This window comes from Oratosquilla oratoria, chromosome 12 (genome assembly GCF_046742065.1).
Source record: "Oratosquilla oratoria isolate Oo_2021 chromosome 12, ASM4674206v1, whole genome shotgun sequence".
NCBI classification, from domain to species: Eukaryota; Metazoa; Arthropoda; class Malacostraca; order Stomatopoda; family Squillidae; genus Oratosquilla; species Oratosquilla oratoria.
Window position 1 is genome coordinate 18,847,621 of NC_134788.1, and position 27,243 is coordinate 18,874,863.

The 27,243-nt window shown below is 41.3% G+C and overlaps 1 protein-coding gene across 1 annotated transcript; it reads right to left on the reverse strand.

The window, feature by feature from the left end:
- LOC143031038 (uncharacterized) lies at positions 1 to 27,157 on the reverse strand. The gene is made up of 2 exons (XM_076194404.1): positions 27,052 to 27,157; positions 1 to 5,402 (listed from the first exon to the last, which is right to left on the reverse strand). The coding sequence occupies exon 2, from the start codon at positions 5,296 to 5,298 to the stop codon at positions 3,673 to 3,675; it is 1,626 nt and encodes a 541-aa protein (XP_076050519.1). The 5' UTR covers positions 5,299 to 5,402; positions 27,052 to 27,157; the 3' UTR covers positions 1 to 3,672.
- Positions 27,158 to 27,243: the final 86 nt, after the last annotated feature.

The following is a 27,243-nucleotide window of genomic DNA, read 5'->3' on the forward strand; positions in this document are numbered from 1 at the left end:
AAAAAAAAAAAAAAAAAAAAAAAAAAAAAAAAAAATTAGAGAGGTGCAATGGGTTATCTTATCCCAAAGTCAAAACAGGTGTTGGAGTGGTGAAGGAGAAGGTTGATCTAAAATATGGTGAGTGTATAAAGCATTACTGTGCTACATATTGCATCCAAACTGTGAAACCGTATAGGACTTCCTACTGGAGCAATGTGATAAATTAAAAATACCTAAAAATTTGGTATTGTCCTGATATGACAAACTAAATAAAATGCACAAAATATAAACCTCAATTTTTTATTTACAGAATACATACAAATTTTACTTGGTGAATTACTGAGGTTATGTTCTGAATATCCATCATACAAACTTGCAAGAGATGCCAAACTTCAGTCCACTATAAAAGTTCCAGAACCAGTCTGTTCCAAGTATGAAAAACAAGAGAAGTCTGACATCATCCTGAAATGAAGGTCCAGGTTTAATTGTCCAACAAAGTGAATTTTTCCATATACTAAAAACAAATAGTACATACATATACCAAAGACTTTCCCCCCTTACACGGAAGGTAGCCTCCTGGATGACGGGTCCACTGCCCTCGGTTAGAGGCAGTGTCACAAGACACAGCACATCCACAGCAAGGCTGCTTCATTCAACCCTCCCTCTCCGTCTCTTCATGTAGAAAAGGAGAGGACGGGGAGAAATCCCTTCAGGCTGAGTCCATTTTTTTTCTCATACATACTCCCTCACCCCCCATTCCCCACCCACTTCCCCTCATGCATCATAGCATCATCCATACACAACCATTCTCCATTCACCCCTACCTTCTGTCCTCTCCTGTCCTTCCTCAACAGACATTCCCTTCTTTCCCAATGCCCCTTTTATCCCCTCCATCCATCTCATCCTAGGTCACCTCCTCATGTTCACTCCTTCCACCTCTGCCTTCCACACCTGTTTTAATAACCTTTCATCACTCATTCTCTCCATGTGTCCAAACCATCCCAATACTCTTTCATCAACCCTATCTCCCAAATCCCTTTCCACGCCTGTTCTCCTCCTCACCTCATTTCTCACTCTATCTAGCTTAGTAACCCTTATCATACTTCTCAGTCATTTCATCTCAAACACATTCAAACTCCTCTCTTATGTTCCATGTTTCTGCCCCATATTGTGCTGTTGGCACAATCAATCCTTCATACAAGCTCCTCATAGCATCCATTCCCAAATGTCTATTTCTCATTACACATTTTAATCCACCAAGGCATTTACTCGCTTCTCTTCATCTACATTCTACCTCCACCCCCCACTCCTCCCTTTCCTGCCACATTCGCACCCAAGTATCTAAAACTATCTACTTCCTCCAGTCTCTTTCCCTTAATACTCACTTCCAGTCTGCTGCCACTTTCTCCACATGTACATCTCATCACCTTACTTTTACCCACATTTATTTTCAACTTCCTTCTTTTGCACATCTTCCCAAACTGTCACTAACTTCCTCAATCTCTACTCTGATCCTGCCACAAGTGCAGTGTCATCAGCAAACAACACCTGGCTTATCTCCCCCTTTTCTCCATTTTCTTTAACCATCTCCAATCCCTGACCCACTACCCTTACATTCACCACTTGCACCACCCCATCCATGTATAAACTGAACAGTCAGGATGACATAACACATCCTTGATAAAATCCCACCTATACCTCAAACCACTCACTCTCTCCATTTCTAATCCTAACATAAGCTGTATTACTCTCGTAAAAACTCTTGACTGCTCTTAACAGCTTTCCTCCTATCCTGTATATCTGCAAAACCTCCCACAGTGCCTTACTGTCTACCATGTCATAAGCCTTTTCCAAATCCATAAAAGCCCAAAATACATCCTTACCTTTTCCTACAGCTTTCTTACATATCTGTCTTAACACAAAAATCTGATCTACACAACCCCTACCTGTCCTAAAACCACACATAAGCCTTTTCCAAATCCATAAAAACCCAAAAAACATCCTTACCTTTTCCAAATCCATAAAAACCCAAAAAACATCCTTACCTTTTCCTATAGCTTTTTCACATATCTATCTTACCACAAAAATCTGATCTGCACAACCCCTACCTGTCCCAAAACCACACTGTTCCTCACCAATTACTCCCTCTGTTCCTCTCTTAATCTGCTCAATCAAGACCCTCTCATAAGCCTTTCCAGCTACACTTAACAAGCTGATCCCTCTGAAACTACTACACTCACACTTGTCCCCCTTTCCCTTGTAGAGTGGAGCTATATACAGGCACTCCTCCAGTCCTCTGGCACTCTACCCTCTCTTAAACAACCACTAAAAAACCTCACCAGCCAGTCCACCATCACCGGACCTCCTTTTTTCAGACATTTTGTATTGTATCCATCCAACCCAGGTGCCTTACCAGCTCTAATCATCTTAACAGCTGCCTTCACTTCATCTTTCCTTATTTCTCCTCCATTTTCCTCACTCATCATGGTCATTTTCTTAGCGTTTCCCACTGCAACTGCCTTTCCCTCCCTATTCTCCTTCAAATGTAGCAACTCCCTAAAATACTCTAACCACCTTTCCCTCACTGCCTTCTCTTCCATTATCATCTCTCTATCTGTATCACCTTTTCTTCTCTACTTGATTCATCTCCTATTCCTCTTTTAATTTCTTTCCAAAACATTTTTCATTACTTTCAAAACTTTCTGTCATACTCTTACCCCATTTCATATCTGCTCTCCTCTTTTATGCTTTACTTGTCTTCTCTTTTCTTTGTACCTCTCATATGATTCGCTCATCCTATTTTGTAACCAATCTGTAAAAGCCTACTTCTTCTCTTCTAAACCCTTCTTTCCTTCCTCATCACACAACTCACTACTTTTCCTTCTATTTTCTCCCATCCTCCTTGTTCCATGCACCACCTTTGCACACCTTATGACTCCCTCCTTGAACCATCCCCATTCCTCCTCCACTTCTGGTTTTACTCTATCCTTCACTCCCTCCCACTCCTCTCTCAGCTTCTTCTTGTACTCCTCCTTTTCTTTCTAATTTAAGCAGTTCACTCAAAGTACCTCCCAATCTTCTGCCCTTTTCCTCTTTCTCCACCTATTCTCCACTCTCAACTTACCTTCCACCAAAAAGTGATCTGATATTTCCCCACTCTCTCCCCTTTGAACATGTACATCCTACTATACTCTTGGTTATCACTATAAAGTCCATTAATGCTCTATCTGCCACACTTCCATCCACCACCCTCTCCCATGTGCACTTATGCTTGACTTTCTTCCTAAACACTATATTAGCTATCAACTCCCTAGACACATCTCCACCATCAACTCTCCACTACAATTTTTTCCTGGAACTTCATATTTCCAATCACTCCATCTAATGGTTCATTTCCTACCCTAGCATTAGGGTCTCTCAATACAACTATATTGACATTTCTCCCTAATACCTCTATACAGGTAAAACAAAGGGAACGCCATGCTGGACTCTAAGTGTGTAGGCATCACTTGCGTATGCCTTTCTGCTGGTTTGATCCAAGCCGTTGGAAGAGTGTGAGCTTTTCATCATACAAATCATACAGGAATGGCTTCTCTTTAATGTCTATCCTCATATACCTTGTGTTCCTGTGGGAGTCTTCATCTGATGTGTCGGATGACACTTTTGTGAAAAAGCAAAGTTACACAGGTCACACTAGAAAACCTCTCCTGTGTGGCTTTTCATATGCTCTGTGAGATAATCCTTTTTTGAGAAAGCTGCATTGCACAGGTCACATTGGAAAGGCGTCTCTCCTGCGTGGGTCTTCATATGGTTTGTCAGATCACCCTTTCTTGAAAAAGCAGATTTGCACAGGTCACACTGGAAAGGCTTCTCTCCTGTGTGGGTCCTCATATGGTTTGTGAGAGAATACTTTCTTGAGAAAGCAGAATCACACAGGTCACACTGGAAAGGCTTCTCTCCTGTGTGGGTCCTCATATGACTTGTAAGAAAACCCTTTTGTGAGAAAGCAGAATCACACAGGTCACATTGGAAAGGCTTCTCTCCTGTGTGGGTCCTCATATGGATATTAAGATGACCATTTTGTGAAAAAGCAGAATCACACAGGTCACACTGGAAAGGCTTCTCTCCTGTGTGAGTCCTCATATGATTTGTGAGAGAATACTTTTGTGAGAAAGCAGAATCACACAGGTCACATTGGAAAGGCTTCTCTCCTGTGTGAGTCCTCATATGACTTGTGAGTTTACTCTTTAGTGAGAAAGCAGAATCACACAGGTCACATTGGAAAGGCTTCTCTCCTGTGTGGGTCCTCATATGACTTGTAAGAGAACCCTTTTGTGAGAAAGCAGAATCACAGAGATCACACTGGAAAGGCTTCTCTCCTGTGTGGGTCCTCACATGACTTGTGAGATGACCTTTTACTGAGAAAGCAGAATCACACAGGTTGCATTGGAAAGGCTTCTCTCCTGTGTGAGTCCTCATATGACTTGTGAGTTGACTCTTTCGTGAGAAAGCAGAATCACACAGGTCACACTGGAAAGGCTTCTCTCCTGTGTGGGTCCTCATATGCCTTATGAGAGTAATCTTTAGTGAGAAAGCAGAATCACAGAGATCACACTGGAAAGGCTTCTCTCCTGTGTGGGTCCTCATATGACTTGTGAGAAGACCTTTTACTGAGAAAGCAGAATCGCACATGTTGCATTGGAAAGGTTTCTCTCCTGTATGAGTCCTCATATGACTTGTGAGATTACCCTTTTCTGAGAAAGCAGAATCACACAGGTCACACTGGAAAGGCTTCTCTCCTGTGTGGGTTCTCATATGCTTTGTAAGATTATCCTTTTGTGAGAAAGCAGAATCACACAGGTCACACTGGAAAGGCTTCTCTCCTGTGTGGGTCCTCATATGACTTGTAAGAGAACCCTTTCTTGAGAAAGCAGAATCACACAGGTCACACTGGAAAGGCTTCTCTCCTGTGTGGGTCCTCATATGACTTGTGAGATTACCTTTTAATGAGAAAGCAGCATCGCACAGGTCGCATTGGAAAGGTTTCTCTCCTGTGTGAGTCCTCATATGAATTGTGAGATGACCATTTTGTGAGAAAGCAGAATCACACAGGTCACACTGGAAAGGCTTCTCTCCTGTGTGGGTCCTCATATGCTTTGTAAGATGACCCTTTCTTGAGAAAGCCAAATCACACAGGTCACATTGGAAAGGCTTCTCTCCTGTGTGGGTCCTCATATGCTTTGTAAGATCACTCTTTTGTGAGAAAACAGAATCACACAGATTACACTGGAAATACTTCTCTCTTGTGTGGGTCATCATGATATAGCTGTGCTATAGATGTCACACCAGATCCTCTTCATTACAAGACACCTATGGATTCTATGGATAGCTCTTCCAAAGGAATGGTGATAGTTACCCTCCTCCTGGAAAACATGTAATCATAAGATTGTCATCTAACTCTTTGAAATTGTGTAATATACTGTTATAGGATTGTGAGTGTTGTGTACACAAACCATTTAATATTCAAGTCCCTTTGTACCTAAACAGACCCCTTGTACTTGACATAATGTAACATGAAATATAAATACTAACAGATATAGTGCTATTATATATTGCATTCTACCTTTACATTAGAAATATGCTGAAACCTATCCAATAGCTACATGCATACCCCATCACAACTGGAATGACTAAAATTTTGCTCTGACTTTTTCATCATGTTATGAGATTTGGAAGTGGGAAACAGCCCAGATGGTCAATGCAGTCTTATTTTAACATAATTCCACAACATTCCATGTTTGGGCTCACAAGACCAGAGTCTAAATATGACAAACCCTAGGAGGGCTTATTCAGTTCATCTCATCTGACCCAAATAAGTGATGCAAGTCGTCACATCCTTTCAGATAAACTGGTAAGTGATGTACCTGTGTTATTATTTCTAAATAACATAATAAATGAAATTGTAGAGGAAATTTCCATATTTTTTCTTGTCACATCAAGTAAAATACCTGTTTGTCTAATAAAAAATATATATATTGGATATACCTACTAAAACAATCTCAACAATCATGATGTAATCAGGAAGGAACTGGTATCAAAGGTTCAATCCCAGTAAATGTGGAAATAGCAAGAGGACAATGTATAATATCAGAATTAGTGTTTTCACATATTCAACCTACAGGTCCTTTAAACACAAGCATTACCTACACAAACTCAAGTCACCTTCCAGGAAGCCTGTGACTCCCTTACCAGTTGTGACACTTGTGTGATAATATATATATACATATACCAAAGGCTTTTTCCCCTTTACAAGGAAGGTAGCCAAAAAAACAGACATAAAATCTACTCCCACACATTCCATCCCCACATACTCCACTCCCATCCACCACCCTCCTCCCCTCTTATCTTGGCTCCTCAGTAACCCCTGCATCTCGCCCACTGCCCTTGGTCAGAAACAGTGTCGCAAGACATAGCACTTCCTCATTAAAATGGTGATCCCCCCTCTTCATCCCCTCATTTAGAAATGGAAAAGATGGCTTAGAAATCCCTTCAGGATATATAAATTTATTTTTCACACACACTCCCTCACCCCCCATCCCCCACCCACTCCCTTTCATGTATTACAGCATCATCCATACACAACCATTCTCCATTCACCCAAATCTTCTGTCTTCTCCTGTCCTTCCTCAACAGACATTCCCCTCTTTCCCAATGCCCCTTTTACCCCATCCATCCATCTCATCCTTGATCATCCCCACATGTCAACTCCTACCTCTGCCTTCCACAGGTGTTTTAATAATCTTTCTTCATTCATTCTCTCCTTGTGTCCAAACCATCCCAATACTCTTTCATCAACCCTATCTCCCAAATCCCTTTCCATCCCTGTTCTCCTCCTCACCTCCTCATTTCTCACTCTATCCTGCCTAGTAACCCCTATCATACTTCTCAGGCACCTCATCTCAAACAGGGTTGCGGAGTCGGAGTCGGAGGTTTTAGCTGGAGTTGGAGTCGGATTTCTAAGAGTACTAGGAGTCGGAATTTTTTTTATCCGACTCCGACTCCTTAAGTCCAATAAAATAATTTTTTTTATATGGTTTCCCTGTTTGGTTTTACCAGTTGCACAATTTAACAGTTTTTGTATGGTTTTGCTTTTATTTTTGGAGGCAATAGTGAGTGTGTGCAGTGTATATGTACACTAAGTGGTCTCTCCAGATGGAAACAAAAAACAATCCATCAATAAAAAAAAAAAAAAAAAAAAAAAAAAATACACAATACTGACAAGCTATCATTGTCAGTCTGGGTAAAAGTGTTTGTGGTCATGTATTTGTAGTTGTTTCCTGTAAGGAGAGTAAAATTATATATATATGTATACATATATATATATATAATTTAGTACTATACTGCAATCCTTCTACTTCAACATAAATAAACATCAATTCGTGCTGCCACCATGTGACGGCATTGTGTGCTACTAGTACTAACTAATGTAAACAAACAACAGATTTTGCCTGAAGCAGTCTCCCAATGAATTTTCTTTTCTTTCATTTTCAGTAGTTTTATCACATTTTCCTTTAATAGAAATATGCTAGATTATGATAAAGCTACTTCAGAATACGAAAATCATACGTTTATCAAAGAAATTTAGTGGTTTGAAATATTTGAAATAGAAACAGGCTACTGATCATGGTTACTAGTGAATATGATAGGCCTACAAGTGAAGCAATGAAAAATAGAAATCAGAGTAAAGAAAATCATGAACCATTTTAATCTAATTTAAAACTGATTATGTTATAAAGACAATTGCAAATTAGGCCTAAGTGTACCAGATATTTATGCTTTAACCCATAACAATAATTCTATCTATCTATATACAAAAGGCTTTTTCCCCCTTATCAGGGAGGTAGCCAAGTCAAAAGGCATAAACCCACTCCCACCCATCATCCCTTCCACACTCACATCTTAGCTCCTCGTGGACGACAGGTCATCCCTGCATCCCGCCCACCACCCTGGGTCAGAAGCAATGCAGGACACAGCACATCCACAGCAAGGCCGCTTCACTTAATTGGCAACCCCCCCCCTCTCCGTCTCCTCACATAGAAAATGGAGGATGGGGAGAAGTCCCTTCGGGCTGCGCCAAAGTATCATTCACACTTTCCCACTCCCCAAACTCCCCCCATCCTCCCATCCCTTCCCTTTCTTTTCATCACAGTATCATCTATACACAGCCCTTCTCCACTCATCCGTATCTTCTGCCACCTCCCTTCCCTGCTCCACAGACATTCCCCTCTTGCTCAACGCCCCTGTCACCCCATCCATCCATCTCATCCTCGGTCGTCCTCTCAAATTCACTCCCTCCATCTCTGCCTTCCATACCCCTTTCACCAGTCTTCCTTCATCCATTCTTTCCATGTGTCCAAACTATCCTAATAGTCTTTCATCAGCCCTCACAGCCAACTCCTTTTCCACCCCAGCTCTCCCTCTCACTTCCTCATTTCTCACTCTATCCAGCCTTGTAACCCTCACCATACTTCTCAGACATTTCATCTCAAACACATTTAAACTCTTCCTCTCTGCCCCTCTCAGATTCCATGTCTCTGCCCCACACAGCACTGTCGGCACAATCACCCCTTCATACAATCTCCTCTTTGCATTAATTCCCAAATGTCTATTTCTCATTACTTTTTTAAATCCCCCAAGGCATTTGTTTGCTTCTCTCAATCTACAGCTTACCTCTACCTCTACTCCTCCCTTTGCAGCCACATATGACCCCAAGTACCTAAAACTATCCAGTTCCTCCAGCCTCTCCCCTTTAAGACTTACTTCCAACTCTCCACCATCCTCTCCTCTTATACACCTCATCACCTTACTTTTACCCACATTCACCTTCAACTTTCTCCTATCACACACCCTCCCAAACTCAGTCACTAACTCTCCCAATACCTCCTCCGACCCTGCCACAAGTGCAGTGTCATCAGCAAACAACAACTGACTTACCTCACACTTTTCTCCATTTTCCGCAACCAACTCCAGTCCCCTGCCCATTACTCTTGCATTTACCTCACGTACCACCCCATCCATATACACATTGAACAGCCATGGCGACATGACACATCCCTGACGTAGTCTCACCTTTACCTCAAACCATTCATTCTCTCCATTTCTGATTCTAACACAGGCCCTACTACTCTCATAAAAACTCTTGACTGCTCTTAACAGCTTTCCCCCAATACCTGTCTACCCTATCATAAGCCTTTTCCAAATCCATAAAGGCCCAAAAGACATCCTTACCCTTTCCTAAAGCTTTCTCACAAATCTGTCTTATCACAAAAATCTGATCCACACAGCCCCTACCTCTCCTAAACCCACATTGCTCCTCAGCTCCTCACCAATTACTTCCTCTGTTCCTCTCCTAATTCTCTCAATTATAACCCTCCCATACACCTTCCTAACCACACTCAACAAACTGATCCCTCTGAAACTACTACATTCACACTTGTTCCCTTTTCCTTTGAAAAGCGGAACTATACATGCACTCCTCCAGTCCTCTGGTACTCTACCCTCCCTTAGACACACATTAAACAGCCTCACTAACCAGTCTACTATTACTTTACCTCCCTTCTTCAGACACTCCGTATGACACCCATCTAACCCAGGTGCCTTACCTGCTCTCATCATTTTAATCACTACTTCCACCTCATCTTTTCTTATTTTTCCCTCATTTTCCTCACCCATCACTGTCATTTTCTTTGCCCCTCCCACTGCTATCACCATTCCCTCCCTATCCTCCTCTACATTCAACAGTTCCCTAAAATATTCTGCCCATCTTCCCCTTATCGCTTCCTCTTCCATTATCATCTTTTCATCTTTGCCTTTTACCTTTTCTTCCCTACTTGAATCAACTTCCCTTCCTCTTTTAATCTTTTAATAATAGTAAAAAGAAAATATTTAGGCCAAATCTTGTACATTGTGTAATGTGACCTTGGTAAAGACAAATATTGATATACTAGTATACGGAATAGTCTGTAAAACCCTACTTTTGATAGTAGCCTATTGAGTGACTACCGGGCCTCAAATATTACCTACAAGATTTACAGTTTGCATGATTTGTCTATGTTTTTTTTTTGTAGGAATTGGTAAACAATAAGCATTGGATGCAAGAACAATTTAGATTACTTTGCCAAAGTTTTCTACATTTCCCAGTGATGTAGCCTAGGCCAATTGTAAGGTCCTACCTGTTGTATGATAAATGCTGATTATGAGATAGGCTAAACTAGCCTCTCAGTTTGTTGGCCTAACCTAGCGAATCATTAGCAGTTTGTATTATTTTTAAAACTTTGAAGAGAGTGTATATACAGTATATGTATGTATGTATATATATATATATATATATATACAGATAAAACCTATTTCTTTTGGTACATGTTGATTATCGGGTTCTTTAAAGAAATAATAATAATGAAAAAAAAATAAATAAAGAAAAATAAAACTAATGCAATAATAAAAAAAATGATTCTTTTACTTTTATTTTTTTATTTTTAATTTTATTTTTATTGTTTTATCTTTACTTTCATTTTTTTTTATTAAAAAGAAAAAAGAAAAAAAAAAAGATAATCCCAAATTAACCTTATAATCCACATTTACCTTTCTTTTTACCATAAATTGTAGGGTTGAATTTGTTTTTCCTAGACTATAGGCTGCCTCTATTCATAGGGTAGTCTAGGACTCTAACCTATATTTCTCATAGGCTAGTCTAACCAACCATTTTCATCACATTAAGATGATATCAGTTATATTTATAAAATGCTTGCTGAATAGGTGTGGGAGGCTGGTATATGGATCTGCAGAATAGATTTTCACATAGGGGTCAAGGAGTTAAGGAGTCCGCAGTCGGAGTTGGGAGTCAGAGTCGGAGTCGGAGGAATCAAAGGAGTCGGAGTCAGAGTCGGAGTCGGAGTCGGAGTTGGACCTTATACCATCCGACTCCGCAGCCCTGATCTCAAACACATTCAATCTCCTCCTCTCCTATGTTTCATGTTTCTACCCCATAAAGTGCTGTTGGCACAATCACTCTTTCATACAATCTTCTTGTAGCATTCAGTCCCAAATGCCTATTTCTCAGTACGCTTTTTAATCCCCCTAGGTATCTAACTGCTCTCAATCTACATTCTACATCCACCACTACTTCCTTTCCTGCCACATTTGCACTCAAGTATCTAAAACTATTCACTTCCTCCAGTCTCTCTCCCTTGATACTCAGTTCCAGTCTGTTGCCACTTTTCTCCTCTTGTATATCTCAACACCTTACTTTTACCCACATTCACCTTCGAACAACAACTGGCTCATCTCCCACCTTTCTCCATTTTCTTTAACCATATCTAATCCTCGACCCATTATCCTTGCATCTACCTCTCACACCACCCCATTCATATATAAATTGAACAACCAAGGTGACATAACACATCCCTGGTGAAGTCCCACCTTTACCTCAAACTACTCACTCCATTTCTGAATTTAACACAAGCTCTACTACTCTCGTAAAAACTCTTGACTGCTCTTATCCCATATATCTGCAATACCTCCCACAGTGCCTTCCTGTCTACCCTGTCATAAGCCTTTTCCAAATCCATAAAGGCCCAAAAAGCATCTTTACCTTTTCCTATAACTTCCTCACATATCTGTCTTACCACAAAAATCTGATCCACACAACTCCTACCTGTCCTAAATCAACACTATTCCTCACCAATTACTATCTCTGTTCCTTTCTTAATCCGCTCAATCAAGATTCTCCCATAAGCCTTCCTAACTACACTTAACAAACTGATCCCTCTGAAACTACTAAACTCACACTTGTCCCCTTTTCCCTTGTAGAGTGGAACTATACAGGCACTCCTCCAGTCCTCTGGCACTCTACCCTCTCTTAAGTTAACATTGAATAACCTCACCAGCCACTGCACCATCACCGTACCTTTTTTTGTTTGTTTGTTTTTTGACATTCTACATGACACCCATCTAACCCAGGTCTTTTCCCTGCTCTCATCATCTTAACAACTGCCTTCACCTCATCTTTTCCTTAATTCTCTTCAATTTCCCTCAGTTACTGTCATTTTCTTAGCATTTTCCACTGCAATTACCTTTCCCTCCCTATCCTCCTTCACATTTAGCAACTCCCTAAAATACTCTGCCCATCTTCCTCTCACTGCCGTCTCTTCCATTATCATCTCTCCATCTGCACCTTTTACCTTTTCTTCTCTACTTAATTTGCCTCCTCTTCCTCTCTTAATTTCTTTCCAAAACATCTTTTAATTTCAAAACTTTCTGTCATACTCTTACCCCATTTCATATCTGCTCTCCTCTTTGCCTCTTTTATGCTTTACTTGTCTTCTCTTTTCTTTGTACCTCTCATATGATTCTCTCATCCTATTTTGTAACCAATCTGTGAATGCTTGCTTCTTCTCTTCTACAACCTTCTTTGCTTCCTCATCCCACCACTCACTACTTTTCCTTCAATTTCTTCATGTCCTCCTTGTTCCACACACCATCTTCGCACATTTTGTGCATCCCTCCTTGAATTATACCCATTCCTTCTCCACTCCTAATTCTACTCTATCCTTCACTCCTTCCCACTCCTCTCTCAGCTTCTTCTTGTACTCCTCCTTTTCTTTCTCATTTAAGCACTTCACTTTACGCACCTCCCTACCTTCTGTCCTTTTCCTCTTTCTCCATCTATCCTCCACTCTCAACTTACGACCTTTATCACACACAGATACTTTCTTCTCTTCCTCCACAACCACCAAATACCAGCCTCTGGAAATATATTCATAATCATATCACTCACCGCTCCATTAACACACTGAAAGACAACACAATGCTGCATGCCAGACCCCCTGATATCCACCCTTCTGAATCCTCTCTCCCACGAAAGGACAGAGTCCACCTGGCCAGACTGCGGTGCGGCCACCACCCAGCACTTCTAAGATACCAGAAGAGGCTGGATGACCGCATTGTGAACAGCTGCCCAGGATGTAACACTTCACCCCATACCATACAACACATAATGGAAGACTGCATTATACACAATCATGCACACAAACAACATAACATACACTCTATAAAAGATTTGTGGGAAAACCCAGTTTTGGTTGTGGCATTCCTTGGGGAGACGGGACTGCTCGGACAGACAGTCTAGGGAACGACAACAACAACAACAAAAACTTACCTTCCACCAAAAACATGATCTGATATTCCCCCACTCTCTCCTACTATTCTCCTGGTTACCGCTATACAGTATACAGTAGACCATTAATGCTCTATCTAATACCCTCTCCCATGTGCTGTCATGCTCGACTTTCTTCCTCACTGTTTTTGGTATTATCAACTCTCTTTCAAGACACATCTCCACCATCAATTCTGCACTACAATTTTTCCTAGAACTCCACACTTTCCCACCACTCTTTAGCAATGCATCCCATTGCATCTTCAACAAAACCCTCTTCTACATCATTAGCAAAACCCTCAGTAACATCACAGACTCCCAAAACACAAGCCCATGCTCACACAGATTTCCAATCAAGAACCCATACTAAGGACAGTGAATCAATACAGACACATTTTCAACAACAAAATCTGGTATGCAGCAATGTGTTACCAGAATTTGTTCTTAGATCCTCTGATATCCATCCCTCAAAATCCTTTCTCCCTACAAAAGGACATAGTTCACCATGCCAGACTACAGCGCTGCTACCATCCAACCCTTTTAATTTAACACAAGAGGTTGGACAACAGCATTGCAAATAATCATCCAGGATGCAACACTTCACCCCATACTAGACAACACATTATGAAAGACTACACTGTACACAATCATGAACACCAACAACACAAAATACACTCTATAAAGGATTTGTGGGAAAACCCTGTTCCAGCTGTAGTGTTCCTCAGGGAGATGGGACTGCTTGGTTTGACAGTCTAAGGAACAACTATTGCCTATCATGATGTAAATAAGCTTCTCAGCAAAGACAGGTTTCCTGAAGAAGCACCTGCCGAATAGGTGCATTCAAAAGAGCTGTAATTGCTTTGCTTTGCTGTGTAGTACATTACATCATCACCTGATTCATTGTACAGCACAAATAATTAACCTTTAACAGCATTAATCAAGTTACATATCTTTCCGAGTCCATTATGTGTTATGTAAGTAGACTTTACAATATATCTCCATTCTATTATCTGTATACAGTATTTACCTAGTTGTATTTTATGGGACTGGAGCTATGCTTGTTATGACCTGTTCTTGTATCTCTCCACATTCAGTTTAATTTTGAACCTGTGTATGGTTTTGGCATTCACTGTTTCACACACATGCACACACACACACACAGACAGTTACAGAAGAGATCTGAAAAAGAACAGCTTTCCACACAGAGTAATAGATATATGGAACAAACTGAAAGAGGAAACAGTGAGTGCTAAAACTATAAACGACTTTAAGAAAAAACAGGATGCAGAAAGATAGAACTGCTGGTCACTATGAGCATAGCTCTCCTCCTGCAAAATACAATTAGGTAAATACACACACACATATATATGACTAAGTGGAGTATGAAACACAGGAGACTTACATACATATACTAAAGGCTTTTTCCCCCTTACACGGGGAGTAGCCAAAAAGAAAAAGGCATAGAAATCACTCCCACCCATTTCATTTCCCATATATTCCACTCTCCTCCCTCCCTCCTATCTTGGCACCTCCTAGGTGACAGGTCATCCCTGCATCCTGTCCACTGCCCTGGGTCAGAAGCAGTGTCGCAAGACACAGTACATCCACAGCAAAGCCGCTTCATAAATTCGGCGACCCCCCTCTCCGTCCCCTCATGCAGAAAAGGAGAAGATGGGGAAAAATCCCTTCAAGCTGCGTCAATTCTTTTTCATACATACTTCCTCACCCCCCATCCCCCACCCACTCCCACTCATGCATCACAGCCTCATCTATACACAAACCTTCTCCATTCACCCCTATCTTCTGTCCTCTCCCATCCTTCCTCAACAGACATTCCCCTCTTCCCCAAAGCCCCCTTCACCCCATCCATCGACCTCATTCTAGGACGCCCCCACATATTCACTCCTTCCACCTCTGCCTTCCACACTTCTTTTACTAATCTTTCTTCACTCATTCTTTCCATGTGTCCAAACCATCCTAATACTCTTTCATCAACCCTATCTCCCAGTTCCCTTTCCACCCTTGTTCTCCTCCTCACCTCCTCATTTCTCACTCTATCTAGCCTAGTAACCCCTATCATACTTCTCAGACATTTCATCTCAAACACATTCAAACTCCTTCTCTCTTCCTCTCTCATGTTCCATGTTTCTACCCCGTACATTACTGTTGGCACAATCACTCCTTCATATTACCTCCTCTTAGCATAAATTCCCAGATGTCTATTTCTCATTACACTTTTTAATCCACCAAGGCATTTACTCGCTTCTCTCAATCTACATTCTACCTCCACCCCCACTCCTCCCTTTCCTGTCACATTCGCACCCAAGTATCTAAAACTATCCACTTCCTCAAGTTTCTCACCCTTAATGCTCACTTCCAGCCTACTGTCACTCTCTCCCCTTGGACATCTCATCAACTTACTTTTGCCCACATGAATCTTCAGCTTCCTTCTTTCACACACCTTCTCAAACTCTGTCACTAACTTCCTCAATCCCTCCTCTGATCCTGCTACAAGCGCAGTGCCATCAGCAAACAACAGCTGGCTCATCTCCCACTTTTCTCCATTTTCTTTAATCATCTCCAACACCTGACCCACTACCCTTGTATTCACCTCTCGCACCACCCCATCCATGTAAAGATTGAACAGCTAGGGCGACAAAACACATTCCTGACGAAGTCCCACCTTTACCTCAAACCATTCACTCTCTCCATTTCTAATCCTAACGCAAGCTCTACTATCATAAAAACTCTTGACTACTCTTAACAGCTTTCCTCCTATCCCATATATCTGCAGTACCTCCCTGTCTACTTTGTCGCTAGCCTTTTCCAGATCCATAAAAGCCAAAAAAACATCCTTACCTTTTCCTATAGCTTTCTCATATATCTGCCTTACCACAAAAATCTGATCTATACATCCCCTACCTGTCCTAAAACCACATTGTTCCTCACCAATTACTCCCTTTGTTCCTCTCCTAATCCTCTCAATCAAGATCCTCCATAAGCCTTCCCAACTACACTCAACAAGCTGATTCCTCTGTAACTACTACACTTACACTTGTCCCCTTTCCTTTGTAAAGCGGAACTACAAAGGCACTCCTCCAGTCCTCTGGCACTCTACCCTCTCTTAAACAAACATTAAATAACCTCACCAGCCAGTCCACCATAACTGTACCTCCTTTCTTCAGACATTCTGCATGGCATCCATCCAACCCAGGTGCCTTACCTGCTCTCATCATCTTAACGGCTGCTTTCACTTCATCCTTCCTTATTTCTCCTCCATTCTCCTCACTCATCACTCTCATTTTCTTAGCGCTTCCCACTGCAACTTCCTTTCCCTCCCTATCCTCCTTCACATTTAGCAACTCCCTAAAATACTCTGCCCACCTTCCTCTCACTGCCTTCTCTTCCATTAACATCTCTCCATCTGCACATTTTACCTTTTCTTCTCTACTTGATTCGCCTCCTTTTCCTCTTTTAATTTCTTTCCAAAACATCTTTTTATTACTTTCAAATTTTTTTGTCATACACTTTCCCCATCTCACATCTGCTCTCCTCTTTGCTTCCTTTATCTTATGCTTAACTTCCTTTCTCTTTACTTTGTACCTCTCATATGATTCCCTCGTACTAATTTGTGGCCACTCTATGAATGCCTGCTTCTTCTCTTTTACACCCTTCTTTGCTTCTTCATCCCACCACTCACTACCCTTCCTTCTATTTCCTCCCACCCTCCTTGTTCCACACACCATCTTTGCACACCTTATGACTCCCTCCTTGAACCATCCCCATTCCTCCTCCACTCCTAGTTCTACTCTATCCTTTACTCTCTCCCACTCTTCTCTCAACTTCTTCTTATACTCATTCTCCTTTTTTCCTCATTTAAGCAGTTCACTCTAAGTACCCCCCTACCTTCTGCCCTTTTCCTCTTTCTCCACCTATTCTCCACTCTCAATTTACCTTCCACCAGGAAATGATCTGATATTCCCCCACTTTCTCCCCTTAGAACATGTACATCCTTAACTCTTCCTACCATACTCCTGGTCACCACTATAGAGTCCATTAACTCTCTATCTGCCCACCACTCACTACCCTTCCTTCTATTTCCTCCCACCCTCCTTGTTCCACACACCATCTTTGCACACCTTATGACTCCCTCCTTGAACCATCCCCATTCCTCCTCCACTCCTAGTTCTACTCTATCCTTTACTCTCTCCCACTCTTCTCTCAACTTCTTCTTATACTCATTCTCCTTTTTTCCTCATTTAAGCAGTTCACTCTAAGTACCCCCCTACCTTCTGCCCTTTTCCTCTTTCTCCACCTATTCTCCACTCTCAATTTACCTTCCACCAGGAAATGATCTGATATTCCCCCACTTTCTCCCCTTAGAACATGTACATCCTTAACCCTTCCTACCATACTCCTGGTCACCACTATAGAGTCCATTAACTCTCTATCTGCCACCCTTCCATCCACCACCCTCTCCCATGTGTACTTATGCTTGACTTTCTTCTTAAACACTGCATTTGCTATCATCAACTCTCTTTCAAGACACATCTCCATCAATTCTCCACTACGATTTTTACCTGGAACTCCATACTTCCCAATCACTGTCAATTGGTTCATTTCCTACCCTAGCATTTAGGTCTCCCAATACAACTACATTGACATTTCTCCCTAATCCCTCTATACACTCATTTATATCTACCCAAAAAGCCTCCCTTTCCTCTACGCTCTTTTCACTACCAGGCCCATACACACTTACAAAAACCCACATCTCCTTTCCCAGCTTCACCTTCATCCACATCAACTTCGATGACACCTCCTTCCACTCCACTACCCGCTTACTTATCTCTTCACTTACTAGTATACCCACCCCTTCTCTCCCTTGTCCCCTCTTCACTCCTAAGTACCTCCCAGCTACACTCCCAAACTCACAGTTGCCCCTTCCTTTCATTTTAGTTTCACTCAAAGCCAGTACATCCATCTTTCTTCTCACAAATATACTGCCTATCTCTTCCCTTTTACTCTCATCTGTACCACATCCATGCACATTAAAAGACCCAAACCTTAGGGTACTGGTTGGAAAGCTCCCAGACCCTCTTATGCCTTTACTTTCTTTTTTAGGAATATCCCCTTTTGGGGCTACAGGTATTAGGACTCCTAATCCCATCTCCCGTCCCTTTTTTGTCGCCTTTTATGACTCAGGTGGAAATGCTTCGTGGCAGTATTCTTTTGCCCCCACCACAGGGTAGGTAGGCAAAAAAAGGAAATGAATATTCAGAGAAATGGTACAGGACAGTAACAAGGGGTTGGGGGACAGCATAACGGAGGGACAGTTGTAGTATAAAAGTGTCATCATTTCTCTATGTACAGAATTTTCCTCTATCACAGACAAAATGATGTGTGGCTCTGGTCCTTAGGGGCACCTCATATAGACCCTAAAGTATCAACTGCATGCTACTCTGCCACAATAACATGCAGCCAATACCCCAGACAGGAGTCTTAGTCTGAGTTTATTCCTGACTAGTTTTGCAGGTATCCTTTTTCAACGGAATGGTGTACAAACGAGCTGTGGGTATTTTATACATGAGGTGGACATCACTACCTCTCCATGTTACCAGAATTGGTGACAAAGTGTGAACATTACATATTCATTGTAACAAATAATAAGTAAATGTAATAATAATAATAACGCTAGCAATAATGATAAGAGTAGTGGTAAATACAATGAAAATGATAACAATAATAACAACGAAAATAATAATAATAATAACGAAAATAATGAAATAATAATAATAATAATAATAATAATAATAATAATAATAATAATAATAATAATAATAATAATAATAATAATAATAATAATAATAATAACAGTAATAATAATAACAATAACAATATTAATACAAATAAATAATGATTATTAATATTAAATTAATAATGATAATAACAATAATAATAATAAAAAGAAGAGACTAACAATAATAATGGTAATATAATAATTAGAAATAATGGTAATGATGAAAATATTAAGTGGCGAAGGAACAAAGTAGAAATAATGTAGGATACGTGATATGATAGCATGTGAAATAAAATATGGTAGCACGGTGTAAGAAGAATTGTCAAAAGGAAGAAAGCTGGAAAGGGTAGGCAAAAGTGGTGAGAAAAAGGTATCTACTTAGAGTCGGGGGTCTAGGAAGCCATTCTTGGAGAGCTAATGTCAAGGTAGATTTTGTCCATTTCAAGTCACCAGTTCTCTTGTTTGTGTTTTTGTAGTTGGCAATGTGGAGGGATTCAATTATTTTCTGTTGATTCTTGTGTAGATCTTTGGCTAGAATAGTGAATCCCTCCCAGTTTGGTAGGTGTCCCTCTGTGTCTATGGGACACCTACCAAACTGGAAGGGATCCACCATTCTAGCCAAAGGTCTACACAAGACACAATGGAAAATAATTGAAATCTGAAAAAGAATAGCTTCCCACACAGAGTGGTAGATATCTCGGACAAAATGAATGAGGAAACAGTGAATGCAAAAACTATACAAGAATTTAAGATCAAACTGGATGCTGAATAATACAAAAGTGGGTCACTATGAGCATAGCTCTCTTCCCATAAAATATAACAAGGTAAATACACACACACACACACACACAACACTAAAAATGCAGTATAATGGAATTTGGAAAAAGCAAAAACAGAGTATCCTTAAAAGTGGCAGTTGCCGACAAGATTGACGAGATAAACACCATATGAGGACGGAGCCTTTATTTGTACGACGTTTCGCTTATTACAGCTTTTTCAAGTACTTGAAAAAGCTGTAATAAGCGAAACGTCATACAAATAAAGGCTCCATCCTCATACGGTGTTTATCTTGTCAAAAAAACAGAATAACAGGATCATATAAATTGGGAGAAGAAGGAATATAAAAAGTAGAAAATGAGAAGGACCTGGGAGTCATTGTTATGAATAATATGTCACCTGAGAAACATATAAATAAGATTTTTGGAGAAACTTATAATTTAATAAGAACAATCAAAGTGGCATTTACATATCTGGATGAAGAAATAGTGAAGAAAATTCTAATCACTCTGATAAGTCCAAGATTGGAATATGCAGCAACGATATGGTCACCAAGTACAAAAACAAATGTATAAAAATCTTGAAAGAATTCAAAGAGCAATTACAAAATTGGCACCAACACTCTCAAAACTATCACATGAAGAGAGACTAGTAAAACCTGAACTACAGACACTAGAGCAAAGAAGAGAGAGAGGAGATTTGATAGCTATTTACAGAATCATGAAAGGCATAGAAATTATTGATAGAGAGAATCTGATAAAATGGGATGATAGAAATACAAGAGGACACGGAAAGAAAATCAAGAAAGACAGCTATAGAAGAGATCTCAAAAAGAACAGCTTTCCTCACAGAGTAATGGACAGTTGGAACAAGTTAAATGAGAAAGTGGTGTGTGCAAAAACAATACATGAATTTAAAAATAGTTTAGATAAAATGAGATATGAAGACGGGACACCACGAGCATAGCTCCCCTTCCCGTAAAATACAACTAGGTAAATACATATATATACATATATGCCACAAGCGCAGTGTCGTCCACAAACAACAACTGGCTCACCTCCCACTTTTCTCCATTTTCTTTAACCATCTCCAATCCCTGACCCACTACCCTTGCATTTACCTCTCGCACTACCCCATCCATGTATAAGTTGAACAGCCAGGATGACATAACACATCCCTGACGAAGTCCCACCTTTACCTCAAACCACTCACTCTCTCCATTTCTAATCCTGACACAAGCTCTACTACTCTCATAAAAACTCTTGACAGCTCCCAGAAGCTTTCCTCCTATCCCGTATATCCGCATAACCTCCCACAGTGCCTTTCTGTCTACCCTGTCATAAGCCTTTTCCAGATCCATAAAGGCCCAGAAAACATCCTTCCCCTTTCCTATAGCTTTCTCACATATCTGTCTTACCACAAAAATCTGATCTACACAACCTCTACCCGTCCTAAATCCACACTGTTCCTCACCAATTACTCCCTCTGTTCCTCTCCTAATCCTCTCAATCAAGATCCTCCCATAAGCCTTCCCAACTACACTTAACAAGCTAATCCCTCTGAAACTACTACATTCACACTTGTCCCCCTTTCCCTTGTAAAGTGGAACTATACAAGCACTCCTCCAGTCCTCCGGCACTCTACCTTCTCTCCAGCAAACATTAAATAACCTCACCAACCAGTCCACCAACACTGTACCTCCTTTTTTGAGACATTCTGCATGACATCCATCCAGACCAGGTGCCTTACCTGCTTTCATCATCCCAACAGCCGCCCTCACTTCATCCTTCCTTATTTCTCCTCCATTTTCCTCACTCATCACTCTCATCTTCTTAGCATTTCCCACTACAGCTATCTTTCCCTCCCTATCCTCCTTCACATTAAGCAACTCCCTAAAATATTCTGCCCATCTTTCCCTTACTGCCTTCTCCTCCATTATCATCTCTCCATCTGCACCTTTTACCTTTTCTTCTCTACTTGATTCGCCTCCTCTTCCTTTCTTAATTTCTTTCCAAAACATCTTTTTATTACTTTCAAAATTTTCTGTCATACTCTTACCCCATTTTACATCTGCTCTCCTCTTCGCCTCCTTTACCTTTTTCTTTACTTCTCTTTTCTTCTCTTTGTATGTCTCCTATGCCTCCTTCGTCCTATTTTGTAACCAATCTGTGTAAGCTTGCTTCTTTTCTTCTACAACCTTCTTCATTTCCTCATCCCACCATTCACTACCCTTCCTTCTATTTCCTCCTGTCCTTCTTGTTCCACACACCATCTCTGCACACTTTGTGATTCCCTCCTTGAACCATCCCCATTCCTCCTCTACACCTACCTCTACTCTATCCTTCACTCCCTCCCACTCCTCCCTCAGCTTCCTCTTGTACTCCTTCTCCTTTTCATTTAAAGAGTTCACTCTAAGCACCTCCCTACCTTTTGTCCCTTTCCTCTTTCTCCATCTATCCTCCACTCTCAACTTACCTTCCATCAGAAAATGATCTGATATTCCCCCACCCTCTCCCCTTAGCACATGTACATCCTTAACTCTTCCAATCATAGGCCTATTTACCACTACATAGTCCATTAAAGCTCTATCTACCACCCTTCCCTCCACCACCCTCTCCCATGTGTACTTATGCTTGACTTTCTTCTGAAACACTGTATTTGCTATCATCAACTCTCTTTCTAGACACATTTCCACCATCAACTCTCCACTACGATATTTTCCTGGAACTCCACATTTCCCAAGCACTCTATCAATTGGATCCTTTCCTACTCTAGCATTAAGGTCTCCCAGTACTATTACATTTACACTTCTCCCTAAACCCTCTATGCACTCATTTAAATCTATCCAAAAGGCCTCCCTTTCTTATACACTCTTCTCACTGCCAGGCCCATATGCACTTACAAAAACCCACATCTCCTTTCCCAGTTTCACCTTCATCCACATTATCCTTGAGGAAACCTCCTTCCACTCCACTACCTGTTTACCAATCTCTTCACTTACTAGTATAGCCACCCCTTCCCTCCCTCGCCTTCTCTTCACTCCTGATAACCTCCCACTTACACTCCCAAACTTACAATCGCCCTTCCCTTTCAGCTTAGTTTCACTCAAAGCCAACACATCCATCTTTCTTCTCACAAATATACTACCTATCTCTTCTCCTTTACTCTCATCTGTACCACATCCACGCACATTAAAAGACCCAAACCTTAGGGTGCTGGTCCGAGGCCTTCCAGACCCTCTTATGCCTCTGCCTTTATTTGTAGGAAATGTGCCCCGTGGGGCTACAAGGAGAAGGATGCCTGGTCCCAATCCCCGTCCCTTTCTTCTCGCCTCTTATGATCCAAGTGGGAACACTTGGTGGCAGCATTCTTTTCCCCCACCATAGGGAATTCCCCCCACCATAGAAAAAGAATACTCAGAGAAGTGGTACAGGACAGCAACAAGGGGTTGGGGGACAGCATAACGGAGGGACAGAGTTTTCCTCTATCATAGACAAAATGATGTGTGGCTCTGGTCCGTAGGGGTGCCCCATATAGACCCTAAAGTATCTACTGCATGCTACTTTCCCGCAATAGCCAGCAGCCAATACCCCAGACAGGGTATTGATAATGAACATAAAACTATGATTCCCTAGTCAACACAATTACGATGCATTCCAAATAATACCATCACCATCGAAAACAAACAAAATTCAACATATCAGTCATAAAAAATGATAAAAAAGAAGAAATTCTTATTTACCCATAAGTATAAATGATAAAACATTTATATGACATGAAAAAACCTCAGGTCAAGGGGGGTCTAACAAACCCCACGCTACTCACACCTAAGGTAAAGTGGGGTCTGACGGGCCCAAAAGCTCTATAAAGCTTATATAGAGCAAGATTCAGGAATGACCCTATCACCCCCTTAAACTACTCCACTTGTCATGAAGGTATAGGGGAGAAAATATCTATATGCAATATATTAGTATATTAAAAGTAAAAAACAAAAAAGCATGGGGTCTGTCTGACCCCACTTTACCTAAGAAGGGTTAAATTAGGCTTCTACTGTCATACAATGCAAAAGGAGACTTGATCAATTTTGGGTCAACCTGGAGACAAAATCTAATTTTGAGGAAAGTCTTATACTGGTGGACACACCTGGTCAAAGTAAATTGGGGGAGGACATGGAGGACATAAATCAGAGGCCTGACCTACTCAAGCTGAAAGTGATCTGGACATATAGGTCACATGACCTACATCCATTATATATGTAAGACTGCATAAGGGGAGGTATAATTGCATAAGGGGAGGTATAATTACCCCATTTCACAGGAGAGGAGATGTGAAATGGGGTAAGAGTATGACAGAAAATTTTGAAAGTAATAAAAAAATGTTTTGGAAAGAAATTAAGAGAGGAAGAGGAGGCAAATCAAGTAGAGAAGAAAAGGTAAAAGGTGCAGATGGAGAGATGATAATGGAGAAGGCAGTAAGGGAAAGATGGGCAGAATATTTTAGGGAGTTGCTTAATGTGAAGGAGGATAGGGAGGGAAAGATAGCTGCAGTGGGAAATGCTAAGAAAATGAGAGTGATGAGTGAGGAAAATGGAGGAGAAATAAGGAAGGATGAAGTGAAGGCAGCAGTTAAGATGATGAAAGCAGGTAACGCACCTGGTCTGGATGGATGCCATGCAGAATGTCTTAAAAAAAGAGGTATAGTGATGGTGGACTGGTTGGTGAGGTTATTTAATGTTTGCTGGAGAGAAGGTAGAGTGCCAGAGGACTGGAGGAGTGCGTGTATAGTTCCACTTTACAAGGGAAAGGGGGACAAGTGTGAATGTAGTAGTTTCAGAGGGATTAGCTTGTTAAGTGTAGTTGGGAAGGCTTATGGGAAGATCTTGATTGAGAGGATTAGGAGAGGAACAGAGGGAGTAATTGGTGAGGAACAGTGTGGGTTTAGGACAGGTAGAGGTTGTGTAGATCAGATCTTTGTGGTAAGACAGATATGTGAGAAAGCTATAGGTAAGGGGAAGGATGTTTTCTGGGCCTTTATGGATCTGGAAAAGGCTTACGACAGGGTAGACAGAAAGGCACTGTGGGAGGTTATGCGGATATACGGGATAGGAGGAAAGCTTCTGGGAGCTGTCAAGAGTTTTTATGAGAGTAGTAGAGCTTGTGTCAGGATTAGAAATGGAGAGAGTGGTTTGAGGTAAAGGTGGGACTTCGTCAGGGATGCGTTATGTCACCCTGGCTATTCAACTTATACATGGATGGGGTGGTGCGAGAGGTGAATGCAAGGGTAGTGGGTCAGGGATTGGAGATGGTTAAGGAAAATGGAGAAAAGTGGGAGGTGAGCCAGCTGTTGTTTGCAGACGACACTGCGCTTGTGGCAGGATCGGAGGGATTGAGGAAGCTGGTGACAGAGTTTGGGAGAGTGTGTGATAGAAGAAAGCTGAAGATAAATATGGGTCAAAGTAAGGTGATGAGATGTACAACGGGTGAAAGTGGAAGTAATCTGGAAGTGAGCATTAAGGGAGAGCAACTGGAGGAAGTGGATAGTTTTAGATATTTGGGTGCAAATGTGGCAGGGACGGGTGGAGTGAAGGTGGAGGTAGAATGTAGATTGAGAGAAGTGAGTAAATGCCTTGGTGGTTTAAAAAGTGTAATGAGGAATAGGAATCTGGGAATGGATGCTAAGAGGAGACTGTATGAAGGAGTGATTGTGCCAACACCACTGTATGGAGCAGAAACATGGAACATGAGAGAGGAAGAGAGAAGGAACTTGAATGTGTTTGAGATGAAGTGTCTGAGAAGTATGATGGGGGTTACTAGGCTAGATAGAGTGAGAAATGAGGAAGTGAGGAGGAGAACAGGGGTGGAAAGGGAGCTGGGAGACAGGGTGGATGAAAGAGTATTAGGATGGTTTGGACACATGGAAAGAATGAGTGAAGAAAGACTAGTAAAGGAGGTATGGAAGGCAGATGTGGAGGAAGTGAACATGAGGGGACGTCCTAGGATGAGATGGATGGATGGGGAGAAGGGGGGCTTTGGGGAAGAGGGGTATGACAGTTGAGGAAGGACAGGAGAGGACAGAAGACGGGTGAATGGAGAATGGTTGTATATGGAAAATGTTGTGATTCATGAGGTGGATTGGACAGGGGAATGGGGGGTGAGGTAGCATGTGTGAGCAAAAATTTTGATGCAGCCTGAAGGGATTTCTCCCCGTCCTCTCCTTTATATGGGGGGACGGAGAGGGGGGGTCGCCGATTTAATGAAGCGGCTTTGCTGTGGATGTGCTGTGTCCTGCGACACTGTTTCTGACCCAGGGCAGTGGACAGGGTGCAGGGATGGCCCGTCGTCTGGGAGGTGCTGGGGTGGGAGGGAGGGTGGTGGGGTGTGGGGTGTTTTCGGGGGTGAAATGAGTGGGAGTGTTTTTGTGCCTTGTCCTTTTTGGCTGCCCCCCTGTTAGGGGGGAAAGGAGCCTTGGTATATGTATGTATGTATGTATAATTGCTGATATTGATATTACAATGCAATAACTTCTGATTGATATGGCGTGGATGTGTGGAATGAATATCAAGAAAAAATAAATTTACTCACAAGAATATCATTAGTGCACACTGAATTCTGAATGAACTTTAGGAATTTTTTATTTTCCTACCAAGGAAGACTGAATGGAGGCCCATCCCCTAATAAGAATATAAGAACAACGTAAGCAAATAAGATACACACATTGATAAGCATAAGGTTGCTTGCCAGTCCTAACCTTTATTTAATCACTACCAATGTTAATATTAATTTGAGCTCACAATACTCACAATGATAAGAGCTAGCCAGTGATAAAGTTTGCAGCTTTGAGACTAGCGAATATCTTTAATATATACCAAAATATTTGCCCCAATATTACTATTACTTTGTAATACTTATATATGGGTTTTAGAATACTTAATAATAAGAGATAGAGTTAAGAACTGCAGCAGTGAGACCTGACCTGACCTGACCTAACCTAACCCCTTGGCCTTGTTAAATATAAAGGTGTCCACTCATCTCAATTTTTTAAACAGTTATTGACACCACTTTTAGTTTGCAGTACTTATATCTGGGGTTAAAAACACTCAGAATGATATGAGCTAACCGACTATATAGGTAATTGCATGTGCCAGACTGGCAAACATCTTGATAAATACCTGCACATTTACCCCTTGTTCAGAATGCCAATTACACTACCAAACGGTAAGTGAATGCCAAAAGTAAACACACAACACATTCACTAAGCTACTTTACCACTATATGATTTCACTTACGAATTAAACAAAGGCACACTTGTTTAGCTTGTACAAAACACAGCCACGAAAACAAACTCTTGAAATAGATGAAAGAGTGCAACTCAAGGCTTCGCCAGTGTTGTCCTTTGTCCGTAGCTCCAATTTCCGTCTTCTCTCATCATCTACTGTGAAAGAAAACGTACTAGAGTCAAATTACAGGGGTGACTGATG

Bases quoted from the DNA above. Each gene is read 5' to 3' on its own strand.
- LOC143031038 (XM_076194404.1), bottom strand. From the start codon at position 5,298: ATGATGACCCACACAAGAGAGAAGTATTTCCAGTGTAATCTGTGTGAT.